This window comes from Bombus terrestris, chromosome 1 (assembly GCF_910591885.1).
Source record: "Bombus terrestris chromosome 1, iyBomTerr1.2, whole genome shotgun sequence".
In the NCBI taxonomy this organism is placed as follows: Eukaryota; Metazoa; Arthropoda; class Insecta; order Hymenoptera; family Apidae; genus Bombus; species Bombus terrestris.
The window spans coordinates 7,091,765-7,109,700 of NC_063269.1; the positions used below are offsets into that span (position 1 = coordinate 7,091,765).

Consider the following 17,936-nt stretch of genomic DNA (forward strand, 5'->3'; position numbering starts at 1 on the left):
AATGAAATATGGTGATACACCTTTTGGGAAAAAACTGCGACACCCTGTACATATTAAATTGTTATAGAATTAACACATTAATAAATATATTAACTTGTTATATAAATATATTAACACATTAATAAATATATTAACTTGTGTTTGAGTAAGTATGAAGGTAGAGTATTTGACCAATTGGTTCAACGTGATATCTCGAGTTATTTTTTTGGTTTCTATGTTGCTCAAAGTTTGATTTTTTAAATATTCGCTGGTATTTTCATATTGTTTTAATGCTAATTCATATTTGAGATGCATATGTTACATACATTGTTAGCACATTCGTTAATGAAATGATTATGTTACGCGGAAAATACATATATTTCTCGTGAAATATCTAGGAATAAAGATATCAGTAACGATGGGCTCAATCACATTCGCAGAGAAAGAAATTTTCGAGTAGATCGAAACCTAAACGCGATCGGACCCGATCTGTAAGTATCTCACGATATAAAAAAAGATACATCGCAAGTAGAATCGAATGCTAATCGAACAGATTCGAAACTTGACGAGCACGTTATCAGAAATTCTCTGTTCGACTGAAATTATTTTTCACCGCTATCGTTCTCAAATAATTACAAGCGTAAAAAATTTAATCTGATTTAATAAATAAAATTTATAGGAATCCCTTTTATCGTTCATAATTCTGTGTAATTATCCGAAATTTCTTAGAAGACGAAGAAACGATTCACAATACGTTTCTCACTCTCGTGATTCGATAGCTCTTCGTAAAAATGTTCGATTCGTTCAAGTATCGGAGTAGTCGGAAATAAATTCTCGAAACTTTGCAAATACCCGTTCCTAGGTTAAAAAACAATTTTTGACGATGGAATACTTCACAAATACAACGAATTCTATCGACTTCTACGAATTCCACGAGCAACGAAGTCTATCGTATACTAGTCGAATCTTAAGAAACTGAACTTTCTGATTCGAATTTACAAATAGAAATATTCGAATCTGGTCGAATTTGGTTCCATCGCTAAGCGAAAGCGGGCCGAGCATAATTTTTCGAGGCAAAGCCCTTTCGACAAGAATGCGTTTAACGTGCCATGACTTGCGAACGGTGGAGGAAACGTCTGGCGATCGGATATATGCGTCGAACGTGACGAGGAAGAGGACTGGCGAAGTTGCGCGAGTTCATACAAGTTTTAGACGCGTATTTGTCATGTCTCCGGCGTTCATTGCTTTTGTTTAGTCGGCACGGAACGCATCTGCCATTTTTATAGCAGGCGCCGCGCGGTCTGCTCCGTGCAAACCGCCGTTTCAAGATGGCACAGCGACCTGCGAAACGTGATTCAAAGTATTGAACGTACGACCTGCACATCATAATTCTCGTGAAATCGAATTGTCGAGGCCGGAGAGAACGAAAAGCGTTTTTAGATACTCGAAACAATATGCAGAGAATAATGGAGTTTTAAATAATTGGGCAAACATACAGAGAAGAGAATTTAATATTGTTATCGTACAATTAACAATGTTCCCTATTATATCCGAATAATATTCCAACTTGAAATTACGTTGCATCAAAAAACACGTCATAACAGAGAATTTAATATTATTTCAGTATCTTTACTCGTGTTTGTTTTAAAAGTAAGTTACTTTTCAAAAACACTCAGGCGATCGGTATTATAGAATCGAAATGAGTCTTTTTTCATTTTTGTAAATTCATAAAGGTGAGAATAAAAGCCATCGAAGGGAAAATAGAATGAAAAAGATCAAGCGATTGATTAAAAAATAATATTTCTCATCTCGTCTCGTATCTTTTTTCAGACAACCTGGAAATCTGAAAATTCCAGCAGAAGCAATAACGCGAATGACCAGCCGTGTTCGTATGAACAACCATTGAATTTTTAGTCGTAAAATGGGAAAGTGATCTGGATCGAAAGAGAAAAATGAGAATCGACTGATCACGGTACTGAATAATTAATTGACAAAAGAGAAAAGAGAGGGACGATTTTGCCAAACCATCGATTCAAATGGATTTTCTTTTTCTCCTATAAAATTCACGATAAAAGAATATTTTCGTTCTGAAATTCTAATCACTGTTAGTGTACCGCATTCGTGTACAAACTTCCATCGTATCGCCATCATACAAACTCTCAGCTTTCTTTTGAAAACAAAGACACCGCCTAACTCGATAAGCGTGAAACTATTCTGGATTTATCCCGGACTACACTACGCGAGATTGCTTGCTATTGACATGGGAAGCCAACCCCGAAGTGGAATGTTATCGACAAACTAAGTGCATGTTCTCGTTTAACGGAAGGAAGCTATTAAAAAAGACCAAGTACACGTCAGGATACGCGTGCAACGTGTTGGCGTGAACGTCGTTAAACTAGGTAAACTTCATTTATCGGAAACGTTCATTTTGCGTGACATCAATAATACGAAACACGATAAAAGCTTCTCTCAATTTTCTACGCTTCTGTATACTTTCGTAATTTTCTATTTATAAAATTATTACGATCTTTCCAAAAAAAAAAAAAAATTTCTTTCCTCCACCTGTCGCAACGATAAAGGAACCACGCATTTATTTCTGATTTATCGAAAATCAAAAAAACACCCTGCTACTCTTCGGGAGCGTGTTTTTCCAATGAAAATCCGAAATAAAATACTAAAAGCCAGCGTGCACGGTGAATCGAGCTTTTTCACTAGCATGTTCTCTCGTGTTTCAAACTGACTATTTTTTAAACGCTAGAATCGGTTGCAAAATCGGCGAATCAATTTCACCGCCCTCTTTGCCCCTATCAGAAAAAAAGAAAGGAATAAAACAAGTGATCGGCAGGAACGAAGAAGGGAAAAAAGGTGGTGGTAGAAATAGGGAAAATGAGTCGCGACTCGACCGGGTCGCGTTCAAGCCGAATTGACCGAGTAAATTTAGCAGCCGTCCTCGAAATACCGAGTATCGATTTGCACGAGCGCGGTGACACGGAGAACTAATTACTTTCGCGTTTCCGTCAGCCCTCGATTTTTATTTCGATGGGTACGGTCCGTTGTAAATGTTCACTGGGATGGTTCGTATGAATACACCATCGAAAGGTCGATGATCGACGAGCGTTTCATTGCATCGCTTCTTCGTCGGAGTACATTTTTTCTCGTTCCGTTTTTCCTGTTTTTTTCCCCTCTCCGTTTTTTGTTTTTGGCTTACCCGGAGAAAACGTGTTCGGAAAATGAAAACCGATTTGACGTAAAATACGTTTGAAAGTTCTGGCATGGGTTATTTGCGTTGCAAGTTTTTTGTTCCAATATGCTGTACCCTATTTCAAAGTTATCTGCTCAGAACTTTCGGATTTGTGTATCGGCGTGAAAAAGCAGACGATTTTTCATACGATTCTGAAATCGTTGATTCGCCGCGGCTCTTTCAAATTCTCCGTTACACGCGTGAACAAGAGATACACGCTGTGAACTTGGAGCACGATTCCCTTGAAATCTTTTCTCTTTTAATTTGGAACGCCGAGTATCTCGGGGAATAACGAGCGTGTTTATACGACATTTTAAAAGCTTGTAGTATAATAGCAAATATATCAATGATTAACAAGAGGATCGATACGTAATGTACAAGATATAGAACATAAAATATAAAAATTCGAATATCAGTTTAGCAATCTCTACAATTGTTCGACAAATCGCAGTTATTTGTTCGCAAACCGTTAGATGCGTGTAAGCTTCTGCACATTAATTTGCCACGCGAAACTAGTGACAGTAATTTACTTTTCCGTGTAACGTGCATCGTTGACATCATACTATCGCAATGTTTATTTGACGCATCAGAGAACAGTGGCGTAATAAAGCAAGATTCTGGAAAGTTGGGCCGCTCGGATTTCGCATATTTCTACTGCTTCTCAGAGTTATCACGCGATTCCCAGCTTTAAAGCGGCTTTGTGCAGCTGCTGGTAGCGTTAAATTAAAAATGCCACCTAGTAGTTAACCAGAGGGCTGAAAGGAAACCGGCATAGTTGCGTTCGCGGAAGTTATTAGTCGGGATAAACTGTCTGAGACCAGACGTGAAATACAACGCGTTCATATAGCGCAGAGAGGCGCCGGCTAAGTCCGGCATTCTCTGAAGTTTGCAAACATGCAGACGTGTTCGTTTAATTTTCCTTTAGAATTCGACAACTCCCGAGAACGTGTATCTCGAAACCGTGTGAATGGCTGACAGACGCGGAAAGCGGCTCGATGATAAGAGGCCGTGTAAAGAGCGGCTCATTTTGCGGTCGGCGAGCTAAATTTTCGAGCAAGAAGCACGTTACTTGCAGCTTTTGGTTGTTGTCCTTCAAGGATATATTATATGAAATTTCTTAAGGCATAAGATATACGAGGCAATCCATCATCAATCATAGCTCATAAAATAACGTCGCCTTCTTATTGCCGCAACTCTTTGATTTATTTATTAATTTACGAACGTTTCGTAGATTAGAAGGTCCGATCCAAAGGCCCCGTAGACTATCCATTTGTCATAATCGTCGATAATCATCGTTTACGCGACATAAATAAACGTTTAGAGAGACAAGATTGGCTCGCAATGAGAGAGCAACAACTATAGACGGCGGCGCCAGATCGGCTGTTTGTCGTGCTGATTACCATAATTTCACGGACATGCTTTTCCTCAAGGCCATCGTGTGTTAATTAACCGTGGACGTCTTTGGTGTATAAATAAATTTCAAGCGAAACAATCGCCATCCAAGGCAGTAGCCCGCGATCGATTATCGTTATTGTCCACGCGTGTACGAACAGCGAATAACAATTATTTGAAGCGGTGAGAGGGCCGACGCGCAATTACGAGTAAGCTCATTAACGGCGAAGCGCTCATTATCCGATTGCCCGATATCCATCATCAGCTTTGTACTTGCTCCTCGTTACTCTATTAAATTTTCATAACTATCTGCTGGCGGATTACGTTTCCAAACGCGACCGACCAGAAAATAACCACCTTGTGCAAGGTGTCGTTGCCGAGTCGGCAACAAGCCGATCCTGTAGTTAAGAAAATAAATCGATGGTCGTTGCCATTTGGAAAGTCACGTAAGTAACGATACACTGAATTAATTTAGTCAGCTTACGATTTTGGAAGAGAAATAAATTAGGATTCCTTTGACTAACATAAGGTATTCGTGGCGTAGCGGCGGAGCTTTCACAGCCATAAATTCGGTGCTATACTGCATCTCATAATTATAAAACCACACCACAAGTTTCAGTTTGTATATAGGTAGAAGATGCAAGATTCAATAAAATTTCAACCCATACGACAATATTTTCAAATATTTGAGATGTGCCACGTTCGACATAATTAGCAATAAAATTCTAGTTCGATAGTAATTAAAAATTTCTGTACGAGCCTGTCTTGCTTTTTTCGCGCATAAACGTATTATTTTCATTCGTCTAATATTCTACCGCGTATTTATTATTAGATAATTATAATAACAAGTTCTCAACGCTATCAAAAAGAATGCTGATCTTCACTTTCTTCGTGATATTCTTAGTATTCATACACGATTTGGCGATGACGCATATTTATTATTAGGTAATTATAAATAAGATAATTATAATAATAGATAATTATAATAATTATAAATAAGATAATTATAATAATAGATAATTATAATAATTATAAATAATTATAAATTACAATTAGATAATTATAATAACAAGTTCTCAACGCTATCAAAAAGAATGCTGATCTTCACTTTCTTCGTGATATTCTTAGTATTCATACACGATTTGGCGATGACGCATATTTATTATTAGTTAATTATAAATAAGATAATTATAATAATAGATAATTATAATAATTATAAATAAGATAATTATAATAATAGATAATTATAATAATTATAAATAATTATAAATTATAATTAGATAATTATAATAACAAGTTCTCAACGCTATCAAAAAGAATGCTGATCTTCACTTTCTTCGTAATATTCTTAGTATTCATACACGATTTGGCGATGACCGAACTCGGTAATAATTCAATTATTGGAAAACGTGTTCTTCTGGTGTTCTTAGTAGCTGTTCAAGTGACAGGAGAAGGTAAGAAGTTTATTTACAAAGACTTACTTGATGATACGCTTGAACCACTGCTTATCATCATAACTCAACCCTTGCGCTGCCTGTCAACGTCATATCTGGGTACATCGAGGGTACTCTTTCATAGAAGAACAATTTCGGTTTCATACCGTGGCAAAACTATTCCTGCTCCATTTTTAAAATCCATCAGTCACTATTATAAACAAGTCATGCGAGGAAATGATATAAAAGTAGGATATAGTCTAATAATATCGCAGTTGACTCTCACTGACATTAATTACGAATATTAAATACATTGCACGCGGATTTCATAACGAGTTCCGTTTTCACAAGATAACAGAGACTTTGTAACCTTCAAGATAACACGTATGCAAGGAAATGAGAATTACTTCTTGCAACAGAGCTCATTTGCGGTGAAACTACAGTATTGATCATAAAGTTGTACGTATTTTTGACGCAAGAAGAAATCCAAAATCTCTTAACGCCGATGGTCTTTTAAATAAAAATATCTTTTATTTAAACGAGTATTTTTAGCAATTTCGATCTAAACAAAACAATTTTGATCCATTTTATTGCATCCTTTGGAAAGCATAGAAAATTACATTTTAATTCTAAATATTTTTATATGTATGTATCTTTGTTTCAATGGTACTACATCGACATTTTTATTCTGCTTAGTACTTTTTACGAATTATGAATTTGTCGAAATCGTTTGATATATTTTAGCCATGTTCCGTTTCGACAGAGAACTACAGTGAAACAAAATGTTCTTCTCCTCTGGGATGGTACAAGGCGGTCGGTTGTACCGCTGTCCGAGCGAATCTCAACGACAGATGCGCGCAATCATGCGATTGCTGTCACCTGGACAATTTATCACGGGATAAATGCTATGTGAATGGCAACGAGTATAGCATCGGGGAGATGTTAAGTCTGGAAAACAACAAACGTTGCGACAGAAATTGTACGTGTACACAGCACAGAGATACGTAAGTACATCAACTTTGACGATCGTAACAATTAGTGATGGCTTGAAGTTTGATACGTACAAACAGATCCGAGTCAAATCTAATCCTTCATAGTCTTGCTCGTGAGATGGAATAGTTCAATCTTTCTACTGAATGATTCGGAAAACTTGTAACGTTCTTCACAATATCAATATATTCTGTTGGAAACTGAAATTGTGTTGAGACATGATTAAGAGTAGCATCTATGACTATAGGATTTTATTTATTAGTTTATTTAAAATGAATTAAACAGGAAACGATGGTTGTTTAACGTGAACTAAATACAATAACGTGTTATAAGTAAGAGTTAATTTACAACTCTCGTCATCATGGTTCCAACGCTCTCTTTCACGCGGCCAAACTCTCTCGACAACGCAATTCACACTCTGTGATTTCTCAACTCACACTGACTGTTAATTCGTTTTCCTCCCTTAGCATCCCTTTGTCTTTTCTCATAGCCGCACGTGTTCCGCAACCGTTCGTGACCAGGGCCACGTAGGCCTTTTTCCCGCGCAACTATTCCATTGAAAGACTGACGTCACATTGATGGGCCTGTCGGCACTTAGGCTTTCACTTTTTGGCTCACAGGTCCAGGATACTATATGATTATTAGGTTACGGATATTTATGCGAATTTATATTAAGTTGCCCGGAATGTTTCTTTCGTTTCATAAGGTGATAGATGAACAACAATTTCTGTGTTATTATTTTATTGAATTAGGTATGATCCATTTCGTTATATTTCTATTATTATGTTCGTGCATAACTGAATAAACTAATATCAAACAGAAAACATTATGCGTGTATTATTTCCTTATAAAACGAAAGAAACTTTTCGGACAACCTAATACTTTTACGAATGTAACTAAAAAGACGAACTTAGAAAGTTTCCTGGCTTTCATTGTGTTTCTAGAGATAGAACCACGTGCGGTTTGTAGCATCGACGACAAGTTTATGTTGCCGGACAGTACTTCAGCCCACGATCTAATCCGAAACTGTTGTATTTTTGCCTGGATGGATACATAGGTATAATATAAAAGAAAATATGAATTGTTTTATAATGAAACCTAACCCTATGTACATTTTCAGATTGGTTTCATCTCAAATGGATATAATCGTGATAACTGTGCCTTGGTGGACTACTAACGAAGTATCAAAATGTGTTTTGTGGTACATCGTGCATTCAGAAATAGCTTCAATGTTTGTTTAAATACTTCCGTGAGAAAATTATTATTTTCGATGTGGGTATGCACATTTTCGTCCTACACGTGGCACAAGAGGTGTACGGAAAATAATAAAAATTGAAGAGACAGGGAGGAACGTGTTAAACCTAAAAGTTTTACAAATTAGATAAACAAAATGTTATGGAATTGATTTAGATCGTACAGGGATTAAAGCATAATACGTAAACCAATTTGAGCATAAAAAGATACACAGGGATTGTATCGAAGACAATTGTTAGTAATCATCGCTAACATAGTCTTCGTCACGGTTTTGCTGATTTGTTTAGTGATTGCATGAAGAGACACTTCACGCGCAGAAATTTTATTTTATTTCTTACCACAAGTATTATTTATTTGTAGTTTATGTATATTTTACAAGTATAGTGAGGTCATTTTTTACACTTTTGATTGAGAGAGCAGAACAGCTTTTTTTCAAATGGAAATGTCGATTAACTTAATATCATTTGATTTCTGGCCAAGTACAAACCATCAATCAATTAGCTTCACATACTAAAAATACATATCAACAAATACTCATCTATGTATAATTCTAATTTGATAATCCCACAGTTACCGATTGAAACTAACTTACAATCCTAAAAACTGCGACAAATAAACTAGTTAACGAAAGTAATTCTATGATACTGGGTTTACAGAGAACAAAGTGAATGTTTCGACATTGTAATCTGACGATGCACACAGACGACAAATTGCAACTGGATCTTTATGCTGGCGTAAAATGCGTATGCCCTCATTTGTGATGGAAATTTCAGGTCTATCAAATTGTTGATGACCTATAGAATTTCAAAACTAACAATCTCTCTCCATATATATATTACTATCATCATCATTGCACCCTATTACTGTTACTTGCCTAATATTCTACGAAGGACTGCATTTGGATAACTTGTTGATTTCATAACGTACAATAAAACATATTGGCAAGTTAGAAAATTAGAATGCTGCTATGCAAAATGGTTCATAAACCGGTACACTCTACCTGCGGCTTTCGTATTTCAATAAATTGAAATTTTATATGTGTATCATATTTGGTAATAAATTATCGATATACACAGATGCTTGAGATCATTCATTGAAAAATTGTTAGTGCATCCCTTCGTTAGTATTATGATAATGTAAAGTGTATTGATATTGCCGAAGAACAAGGGTCGACACAATTATTTAGGGGATCGACCTTAACAACAGTTTTCAAACTCATTGAAATTCGCGATTTCCACCACATCCTACGTAATTACCAATACAATCTTAACCTGATAGCGATTAATAATTTTTGTACAAGTCTGCCTGACACTTTTCATTGATAAACAATTTTATTTTCATTTCGAATATTCAACGACGTATTTCAGTTGATAAACCACAATGATTAGTTCTTAAGTCCATTGAGAAGAACGCTGACCTAGGTAACCCCACTCCCTTCCAGAGTTCCAGCTATCCCTGCTATACATTCACGATCAGAACTACATATAAAAGACGAGAGACGATCGCATTAGACTTTGTGCAAAGTTCACGATTTGACGATGGCAGGGCTCGGTAATAAACGGTATTCGATCATTCAAACATGTGTTCTTCTGATGTTCTTAATCGTCGTTCAAGTAACAGCACAAGGTAAGAGGTTTATCTTCAAAGACTCTTTTATTAAGTACATTTATTAAGCCCTAAACGCTCTTCACAGAGGGTTACATAGCACCTGCAAAGAGTTGCTTGGTAATACGCTTAAACTATTGATCTCAATTATAGCTTAAGTAGTTATCATTAACTTGGTTATCATTAACCCTTACAAGCAACGAGATACCTGTTCCACGCAACAGGGAATTAAAAGTCTTTTAAAGCGACGGTGGTCGACAGGTTTCTCTAATTTAAATAAGACATTTCCATTAATTTCATCGGATCGATTTATACAGCGCAAAAGATGAAATTTTTATTAAATATGCAATTCTTTTGTATTTATTATTGCTCGGAATGGTATGTTGGGATTTTTACTCCGCTCATTTCACTAGTTTTTACCATAGTGAATCGGCGAGTTTCTCGTAATCGTATCGTTCATCTTGGCGAAGTTTAGTTTCCGAAGAGAACTGCGGCGAGATAAAGTGTCCCGGTCCTCTGAGATATTACAAGGCGCTTGGTTGCACTCCTATTTACGTGAATCCCAACGACAATTGCGCGGAAGCGTACGATTGCAGTCACCTGGACGATTGGTCACGGGATAAATGCTATGTGAATGGCCACGAATACAGTGTCGGAGAGACGTTGAGACCTGAGGATAGCAATCCTTGCGACAGGAATTGCACGTGTACACACTCCAACAATGAGTAAATACTTACATTTTAGCTTTGACGATCGTAGCAATTAGTGATGGATTAAAGTTTAATATGTAGCGATAAATCCGAATCGCATCTAACTTGGCATAGTCGTTCTCACAAGATATGGTATTTCAATCTTTGTACTGGGTGATTGACAAAACCCGTAATGTTTTTCACAATATCGATAACGGTATATTCTGTTGGAATCTTTCTATGTATTAGTATTTGACGACTATATAGTACTATGTATAAATTACACGTAGTAGCGCGTGAAAGAATTCAAACTTTTACAGAAGTCCTTTATGAATATGCTATGTGCCTTATACGAATCATTCTCTTTATCAACACGCGTTGCTTGAAGCAAGCAAAATTAACAAAAAGGACATTTTTATTGCGTGAACAGTGCCAATTTCGCATGTGCGAAAAGAAAAACTTGCGATCGTGCGGAAGAAGAAAGTTGTTTGTACAGAAGGGTCCATGGTCTTTGTTGTGATGATCCATTTTGCGGTGAGTAAATAAAATTCGATAAATTAGGATTGTGACGAGGGAGATTAAACAATTTTGAGAGTATTGGGTATTTTATATTATCTGAAAAGTACGATTCGTTTTCCACAGATTATTGTTTAATGTTAGAAGCAAACCCTGTTCCCTTTGGATAATTTAATAGTACAACATATCAGACTACAAATATTTATGCAAATTTATATTATCATGAATGTAATTGAAAAGATGGAAGCTACAGAGTTATGTAGCGTTGACTGTATTTTTTATGATAGATATAGGAAAACCAGATGCGATTTGTAATGTTGACGGCAAAGTATATCGGGCCGGGCAGTTCTTCAATCCAAACTCTAATCCGAAACTGATGTGCGTCTGCTTGGATGGATACACAGGTATAATATGAACGAGAAACTAAAATGTCTATGATAATGTAATTGGTATTTGCTGTATAATTCAGAAATCGAATTTATTTATGTTCTGTTTTAGGTGAAAATATCGAGCCCTTCTGTCAAGAAATGAAGCATGATCCTTGCTCTCCTATGTTCGCTGACGATGCTGACAAAGTTCATGACAAATATACACCTATTTGGTTTACGCGTGCGAATTTTATTTGTCCAATACCTTTTTACAGATATCGTAAGTTCACAATAAGAAACACGTGTTTAACCCTTCTACGGTTTTTGGATTTTTTATCGAATTATGTTTTCCTAGAGATAGAAGATTTCACAAGTCTGAGGATAACACGGTGAATGTTTGATTAAAATCAGTTGATAAGATTAACAATATTTTTCCAAATTCATTTTTATCCAATTTTCTTCAAGTCTCGATTGACACGAGACCTGAGATTCAGATAGAAAAATTCAAATATCGCGCCAGAGTTAAATCGTTATATTCCTGAGAAAGTATTAATTTCCTTTAAAAGAAATGTACTTCATAGTATTAACTCTGTTTTCGTAGCGGAATCAAGCGACGCCATTATTCGTAAACACGACAGCACTTCGTTCGTTTCTGAGAAAGGTACGTGACGTTGAGAATAATGTGTTTTAACTCGTAACATAACAATTCCAGAGGTTTTGAATACTGATCAGAATATGTTAAATTTACTTCGAATTCTGTACGAGATATGATCGAAGATGTTTTTGGGCTTATCGAAATAGAAATATTTGAACTGAAACGTAATAAATGAAAGGACAAATTTTTTATTTATTTAAATTAATTAGTTACGCAGACAGGAAATACAAAAATACATCTCAATAAAAATACTCTTCTACGTGCAATTATAATTTGATAATCTGACAGCTAACGATTGAAATAGAAAACGTTTAATAATTAAAACAGTTGAACAGCTAACTTTCTATCGTAAAACCTCCGATAAACAAGATAGTTAACGATAGTAATTCTATCATATTACTGTCACAGAAAGCAGAATGTGCCAGCATGGTAATGTTATGATGCACATAGGCGACGAATTGAGCCTGGACCAACCATCTAATCACATGGTTAATCATCCCCTCGTAACATGCGTGTGCGAAGTGCCTCCAGTTGTGACGTGTAAGAAAGTTAAAGAGCAAGTGTTTCATTTTGTTAGTGATCTATAGAATTTCCAAACGAAAAATAAATATATATGTATATATGCATCTACCTATGTATGTATGTATTATTATTTTAATCGCTGAATTATTTTTTACTGTCATTCGTCCAATACTCTGTAATGAATCGCATCTGAATAACGTGCAGATGTTATGATGAAATTAGAACGTTCCGATGGTTTATTGGAATGATTCATAAATCGACATATTTTATCAAAGGCTTGTGTATTTGAATAAATCAAGGAAGCTGACATTTTAAAAAATCCCTTCCCTCCAAAATGAGTGTACGGTGTTTGGTAATAAATTACCAATATAAATACTTGAGATCAATTATTCAAGAATGTTTAATGCATTTATTCGCTATTGGTAGCGTGATAATGTAATGTGTATTAATGTTGCCAAAGAACAACAACGTATGTAACAAGTTCAAGCGTGCGATCGACGCAATTATTTTGGACGTCGACCTCGAAAACAGGCTCCAAAATCATTGAAATTCATGAGATGCTCCATATTCTATACATGTATTTATCAACACAATTCTTAGATGATTGTGATTAGAAATTTCTGTGTAAGGCTGCCTTGCTACTTTCACTGATAAACATTTGATTTTTGTTTATCTAATATTCAGTGACGCATTTCAGTTGATTAACTATATAACTAGTTCTTAAGTTTATGGAAAAGAACGTCAACCGCGGTAATACCCACTCCCTTCCATAGTTCGAGCTATTCCTGGTATACATTCACGGTCAAACCTACATATAAAAGACGGAAGGCGGTGGTGACGGGAGAATACGCGTCCAGAGTTCACGATCTGACGATGGCTGGATTCGATAATAATTCAAGTTCAATCATTGGAAAATGCATTCTTCTGATGTTCCTAATAATTATTCAAGTGACGGGACAAGGTAAGAAGTTTATTTATAAAAAATAACCTGATACACTTCGTACCACTGATTGTCATAATGATTTAAGCCTTATATTGCCTAGCAACGGGATACTTTGAGCGAGTTCCTTCCAGACACGAAATATAGGACGATAATTTTAATTTCATATTTCTCCGAAACTGGTAGTTTTCTATTTTGTGGTAAATCGATTTAGTAGATCGATTTTTAAATTAATTGCTACTGTTGGGAATTTCATTGCAATCAAATTTGACTACGATTTATGTTGTCATTATGTAGCGAAAGATGTTGGTCATTTCACTGGTAGTTTCCAAGAGATTCACATTTATTATTTGTAAATAAAACAAACACACTTGTACTTCGTTATAATCGTGTACGCATAATACGTAGAAATAACGAATTTACGAGACTTTAGCACATGATCGTTTGCACTTGATTATCATGTTATCTTACATCATTCGATGAAAATATACAAGAGGTTCGCATAAATACTCGATAACTGATAACATGTCGTTCAGAGATGTCGGTCAAAATGCATGCGTAAATTAAAATAACTTTGATACAGTAGATATATGAACTTGTCGAAGAAGTACGTCCTCACCACCTACGATTTTTCGTTCAATTAATAGCAGCAGTTCATGTTCATACATGAGGATTCTACGAAACATTTACTCCTAAATGCAGAGTGCCTCGTTTAAATCTACCCACGCAATTATCTCGTAAACTATTCATTATTCGACAAAATATTTCAAGTAGAATTTACTTCGTTTCAAGGGCGTTATCTTTTGATAGGTACAAATTTTATCTCGGTGGACGTACCTTAGATTTCAAGGTGATCTTCGTTCTTTTAATTGAAACTACACATTTTTTTTATACATCATCCGATGCAGATTTTAATTAAAACTGCAGTATATAAGAAGAGGAAAACAAAAATAAGGAACGTAGTACGTTTTCTTTCCTTGTCTTTCATCTTATTGTTAGACGTTCGAATAAGCAAATTTTCATTTACGGCAATTCACATAATAGGAGCTCAGATAAAGTTCAATTAATCAGGCGCTACTAAAATTTCTATTACACGAATAAAGTTCACATAAACGAAGTTCCATTCTATCGCATTGTGTCGTAAAACTAACATGTGTGTACATATATATATGTATACATTTACAGTAAGATTTTACGCTTTTCGGCGTGACAGAGATTTCTATTAATTTAATCTAATTTTATTTTTTATTTTAATTTTACCACTCTATACAACACAGAAAACTAGTAAATTTTTATTCTTAGTATTTTACTTGTATATTATTGTTTAAAAGACATATATATATAAGGATTTTTATTTTGTTTGCTCCTACATTTTTCACCTGCGCGAATCAATGAATTCCTGGTAATTATTTCGCTTACTGTGGTCATGTTTCATTGATAAAGAGAACTGCAATGAAGTAAATTGTCCCGGTGAACTGATCGTGAGATATTACAAGGGGATTGGCTGTACTCCTATTTACGCGAATCCTAACGACTGTTGCGCGGAAGCATACGATTGTAGTCACCTGGACAATTTGTCACGGGATAAATGCTATGTGAATGGCCATGAATACAGTGTCGGGGAGATGCTGAGACCCGAGGACAGCAATCCTTGCGACTGGAATTGTACGTGTACACAGTACGAAAATACGTAAGTACATCAAATTGATGATCGTAACAATTACTATTGGGTGCAAGTTCAATACGTGTAGACAGATCCAAATCAAATCTAATCCTTCATACAGCCTTGCTGATAGGACATAGTAGTTCAACTTTTGTATCGAATGATTCGGACAATTCACAACGTTATTCGCAATATCAATATATTCTGTTGGGATCTGTATAGGTATTACTACTTTTAATGATTACATACCGCAAATCATGAGAACATTCGAACTATGACAAAAATCATTTATGAATATATTATATGTCCTGTAGGAATCATTTGAAATTTCATGAACACGCATTAGTGGTACTAAGTAAGATTAACTAAAAGAATACTTTTATTGTGTGAACAGTGCCTTTTTCCAATGCGAGAAATTAAACGATTGTAATAGTACAGAGGAACAGAGTTGTTCGTACAGAGCAAGGCATGGTCTTTGTTGCACAATTCCATTTTGCGGTGAGTAAACTAAATACAATAAATCAAGATTGTAATAAGAAAGATCAAATATCTTCAGAAGTATTGGTATTAACGTAATTTATAATCCATTTTATGCTGGTCGTTGTTTAAAAGCGAATCCTATTTTCTTTGAATAATACAGTAGGACAGCGGTTCTCAACTCGTGGCCATGAAGTTCTCACACATGCAAATTATTGCTGTCTTATTCGAGTAAAAATTATTTGGCATGTGCATTTACTCGTAATAAAACTCTTCTCTATGAATTTGATGGTTGTTAATGTGCAATTGACAAGTGTTTTAAATATACATATGCATTTGGCACGTTACGGATTGAGATTTTGAGTTGACTCTTATTGTTCAATGATAAACAAAGGGTGGCGAACCGCTACAGCAGTGGAATAGTTGCACTGCGGATACTTATGCAAATTCATATTCTTATGAATATCACTGAAAAGACGAAATGTAAAGATCTCTGGTTTTGATTGTGTTTTCTAGATATGGAAGAAACAGATAATACAACTTGTAACGTTGACGGTAAAGTTTATAAGGCCGGGGAGTACTTCTATCCAAACGCTAATCCAAAGTTGTTGTGTCTTTGCATGGAGGGATACACAGGTATAATATGAAAGAAAAGCTGAAATGTGTGCTACGAAGTCATTGGTATCTAATTTATCACTAAAAAAAAATGAAATATAATCAAATGTTCTTTTAGGCGAGAATATCGAGCCTTTCTGTCAGCAATTGAACCGTGATCCGTGCTCTGCTCTATTCACGGCAGCTGCTGCCCAAGTTCATGACAAGTTGATACCTCTGTTTATCCTGCTTAATTATTTTTGTCCTGTAACCCTTTACAGATATCGTAAGTTCACAATAATGGTCACATATTTTTAAGCCTTCTACGTTTTGATCGATTATTTTTTACCGGATCATGTCTTTTTAATGTTAGAAAATTTCATAAATCTTAGGCTAAAGTAAATTAACAATTTTTTTTAAGCATTGTTTAAGTCTCCTTAATAAGCATATTTTTAAAGTCTTCTTTTAATTTCATTTTTGACCAAGTCGCATCCCTCTATCAAGGTTTGAAATCAAATTGGTGTGAAATGAAGTCTTTTTATCGATTCATACGAAACCTAAATTAAGATGCAAAAATTCAAGTACCACGGCAGAGTTAAATCGTTATTTTCTGAAAGAAACGTTAATTTTCCCTATGAGAAATGTATTTCTAGAATTAATTTTGTTTTTGCAGCAAGTCCAAACGACAGCGTTATTTCTAAACATGACAACAATATATCAGTCCCTGTAGAAGGTACGTGACGTTGAAAATAATGTGCTTCAACGTGTAACATTATCTTTCATGCTTCCTTATTCGAAATTCTCAAAATAATACTACACAATAAGATTCACTAATTCTCTAGCTTATCATTGTAGAAACTTTAATTTGACTGATCTATCTACCATTCAGCTTCAATGTGTAGCAAGTACAATATAGGATTTCGTAGCTAATCTTTTCGCGTAATCTCGTCAATAAAGTCATCATCGTAAAATAATCAGGTGATCGTTCAGTACGAACATTTAATACTATCGTCGGTGAAAATCCAGGAAAAGAAGAAAACACAATTTGCCCTATTCAGTATCCTTCCTTAATCATTTAGATACTCGCCTAATTTACTTTACTAACAAGACAGTTAACGATACCAATTCCATCATATTGATCTTACAGGAAACGTAATGTGCCAGCACGGTAATCTGACGCTGCACATAGGCGAGGAATTGAGCCCTGAACAACCAGTCGAGATTTGGTCTATTGGCACGAAATGCGTTTGCGAGGTGCCTCCATATGTGACGTGCTACAAGTCAATAGCATCACCAGAAGAAGATGAAAGTCAAGAAAATTTGTACACGTAAACTATCTATCTAACTGCTTCAGTTCTTGAACATGTTATCGTTATCTGACAAATTTTGGAAAGCTATCGCGTTTAAATAATTTGTTGATTTCATGATGTGAAATAAAATACATTAGTAAGTTAAAAAATTAGAACGTTTCAGTGATTAGTAGAATAGCTGGTAAATCGATATAATCTACCAAAAGTTGCTATATTTTATCAAATCGTAGTAGCTGACATTTTTTTTTTATTAATAAATTACCGATATAGATGCTTGATCCTCATTCATTCAAGATTTTTTAATTCAT

General features: G+C 35.3%; 2 protein-coding genes across 8 annotated transcripts in view; one reads left to right on the forward strand and one right to left on the reverse strand.

The window, feature by feature from the left end:
- Positions 1-17,936, reverse strand: part of LOC100646769 — a 292,006-nt gene that overhangs the window by 15,989 nt on the left and 258,081 nt on the right. The gene's annotated exons all lie outside the window — the stretch shown is intronic.
- On the forward strand, positions 9,761-17,780 carry LOC100644429. 4 transcript variants are annotated; one of them, XM_003393138.4, is made up of 8 exons: positions 9,854-9,915; positions 13,418-13,605; positions 15,028-15,274; positions 15,642-15,745; positions 16,241-16,360; positions 16,458-16,604; positions 16,992-17,051; positions 17,466-17,780. In XM_003393138.4, the coding sequence occupies exons 1-8, from the start codon at positions 9,869-9,871 to the stop codon at positions 17,648-17,650; spliced, it is 1,098 nt and encodes a 365-aa protein (XP_003393186.3). In that variant the 5' UTR covers positions 9,854-9,868; the 3' UTR covers positions 17,651-17,780. The 4 variants fall into 4 exon arrangements, with proteins under 4 accessions (XP_003393195.1, XP_020719545.1, XP_003393186.3 ...); XM_003393147.3 differs by lacking the exons at positions 13,418-13,605; positions 15,028-15,274; positions 15,642-15,745; ... (2 more) ...; positions 16,992-17,051; positions 17,466-17,780 and adding exons at positions 10,370-10,619; positions 11,014-11,117; positions 11,387-11,503; ... (1 more) ...; positions 12,069-12,128; positions 12,531-12,951 and having other exon boundaries at positions 9,761-9,915; XM_020863886.2 differs by lacking the exons at positions 13,418-13,605; positions 15,028-15,274; positions 15,642-15,745; ... (2 more) ...; positions 16,992-17,051; positions 17,466-17,780 and adding exons at positions 10,365-10,619; positions 11,014-11,117; positions 11,387-11,503; ... (1 more) ...; positions 12,069-12,128; positions 12,531-12,951 and having other exon boundaries at positions 9,778-9,915.

Coding starts and splice junctions, on each gene's coding strand:
- LOC100644429 (XM_003393138.4), top strand. CDS start 9,869: ATGTGTTCTTCTGATGTTCTTAATCGTCGTTCAAGTAACAGCACAAG. Junction 9,916..13,417: donor CGTTCAAGTAACAGCACAAG/GTAAGAGGTTTA, acceptor TCCCTTCCATAG/TTCGAGCTATTCCTGGTATA. Junction 13,606..15,027: donor TATTCAAGTGACGGGACAAG/GTAAGAAGTTTA, acceptor TCATTGATAAAG/AGAACTGCAATGAAGTAAAT.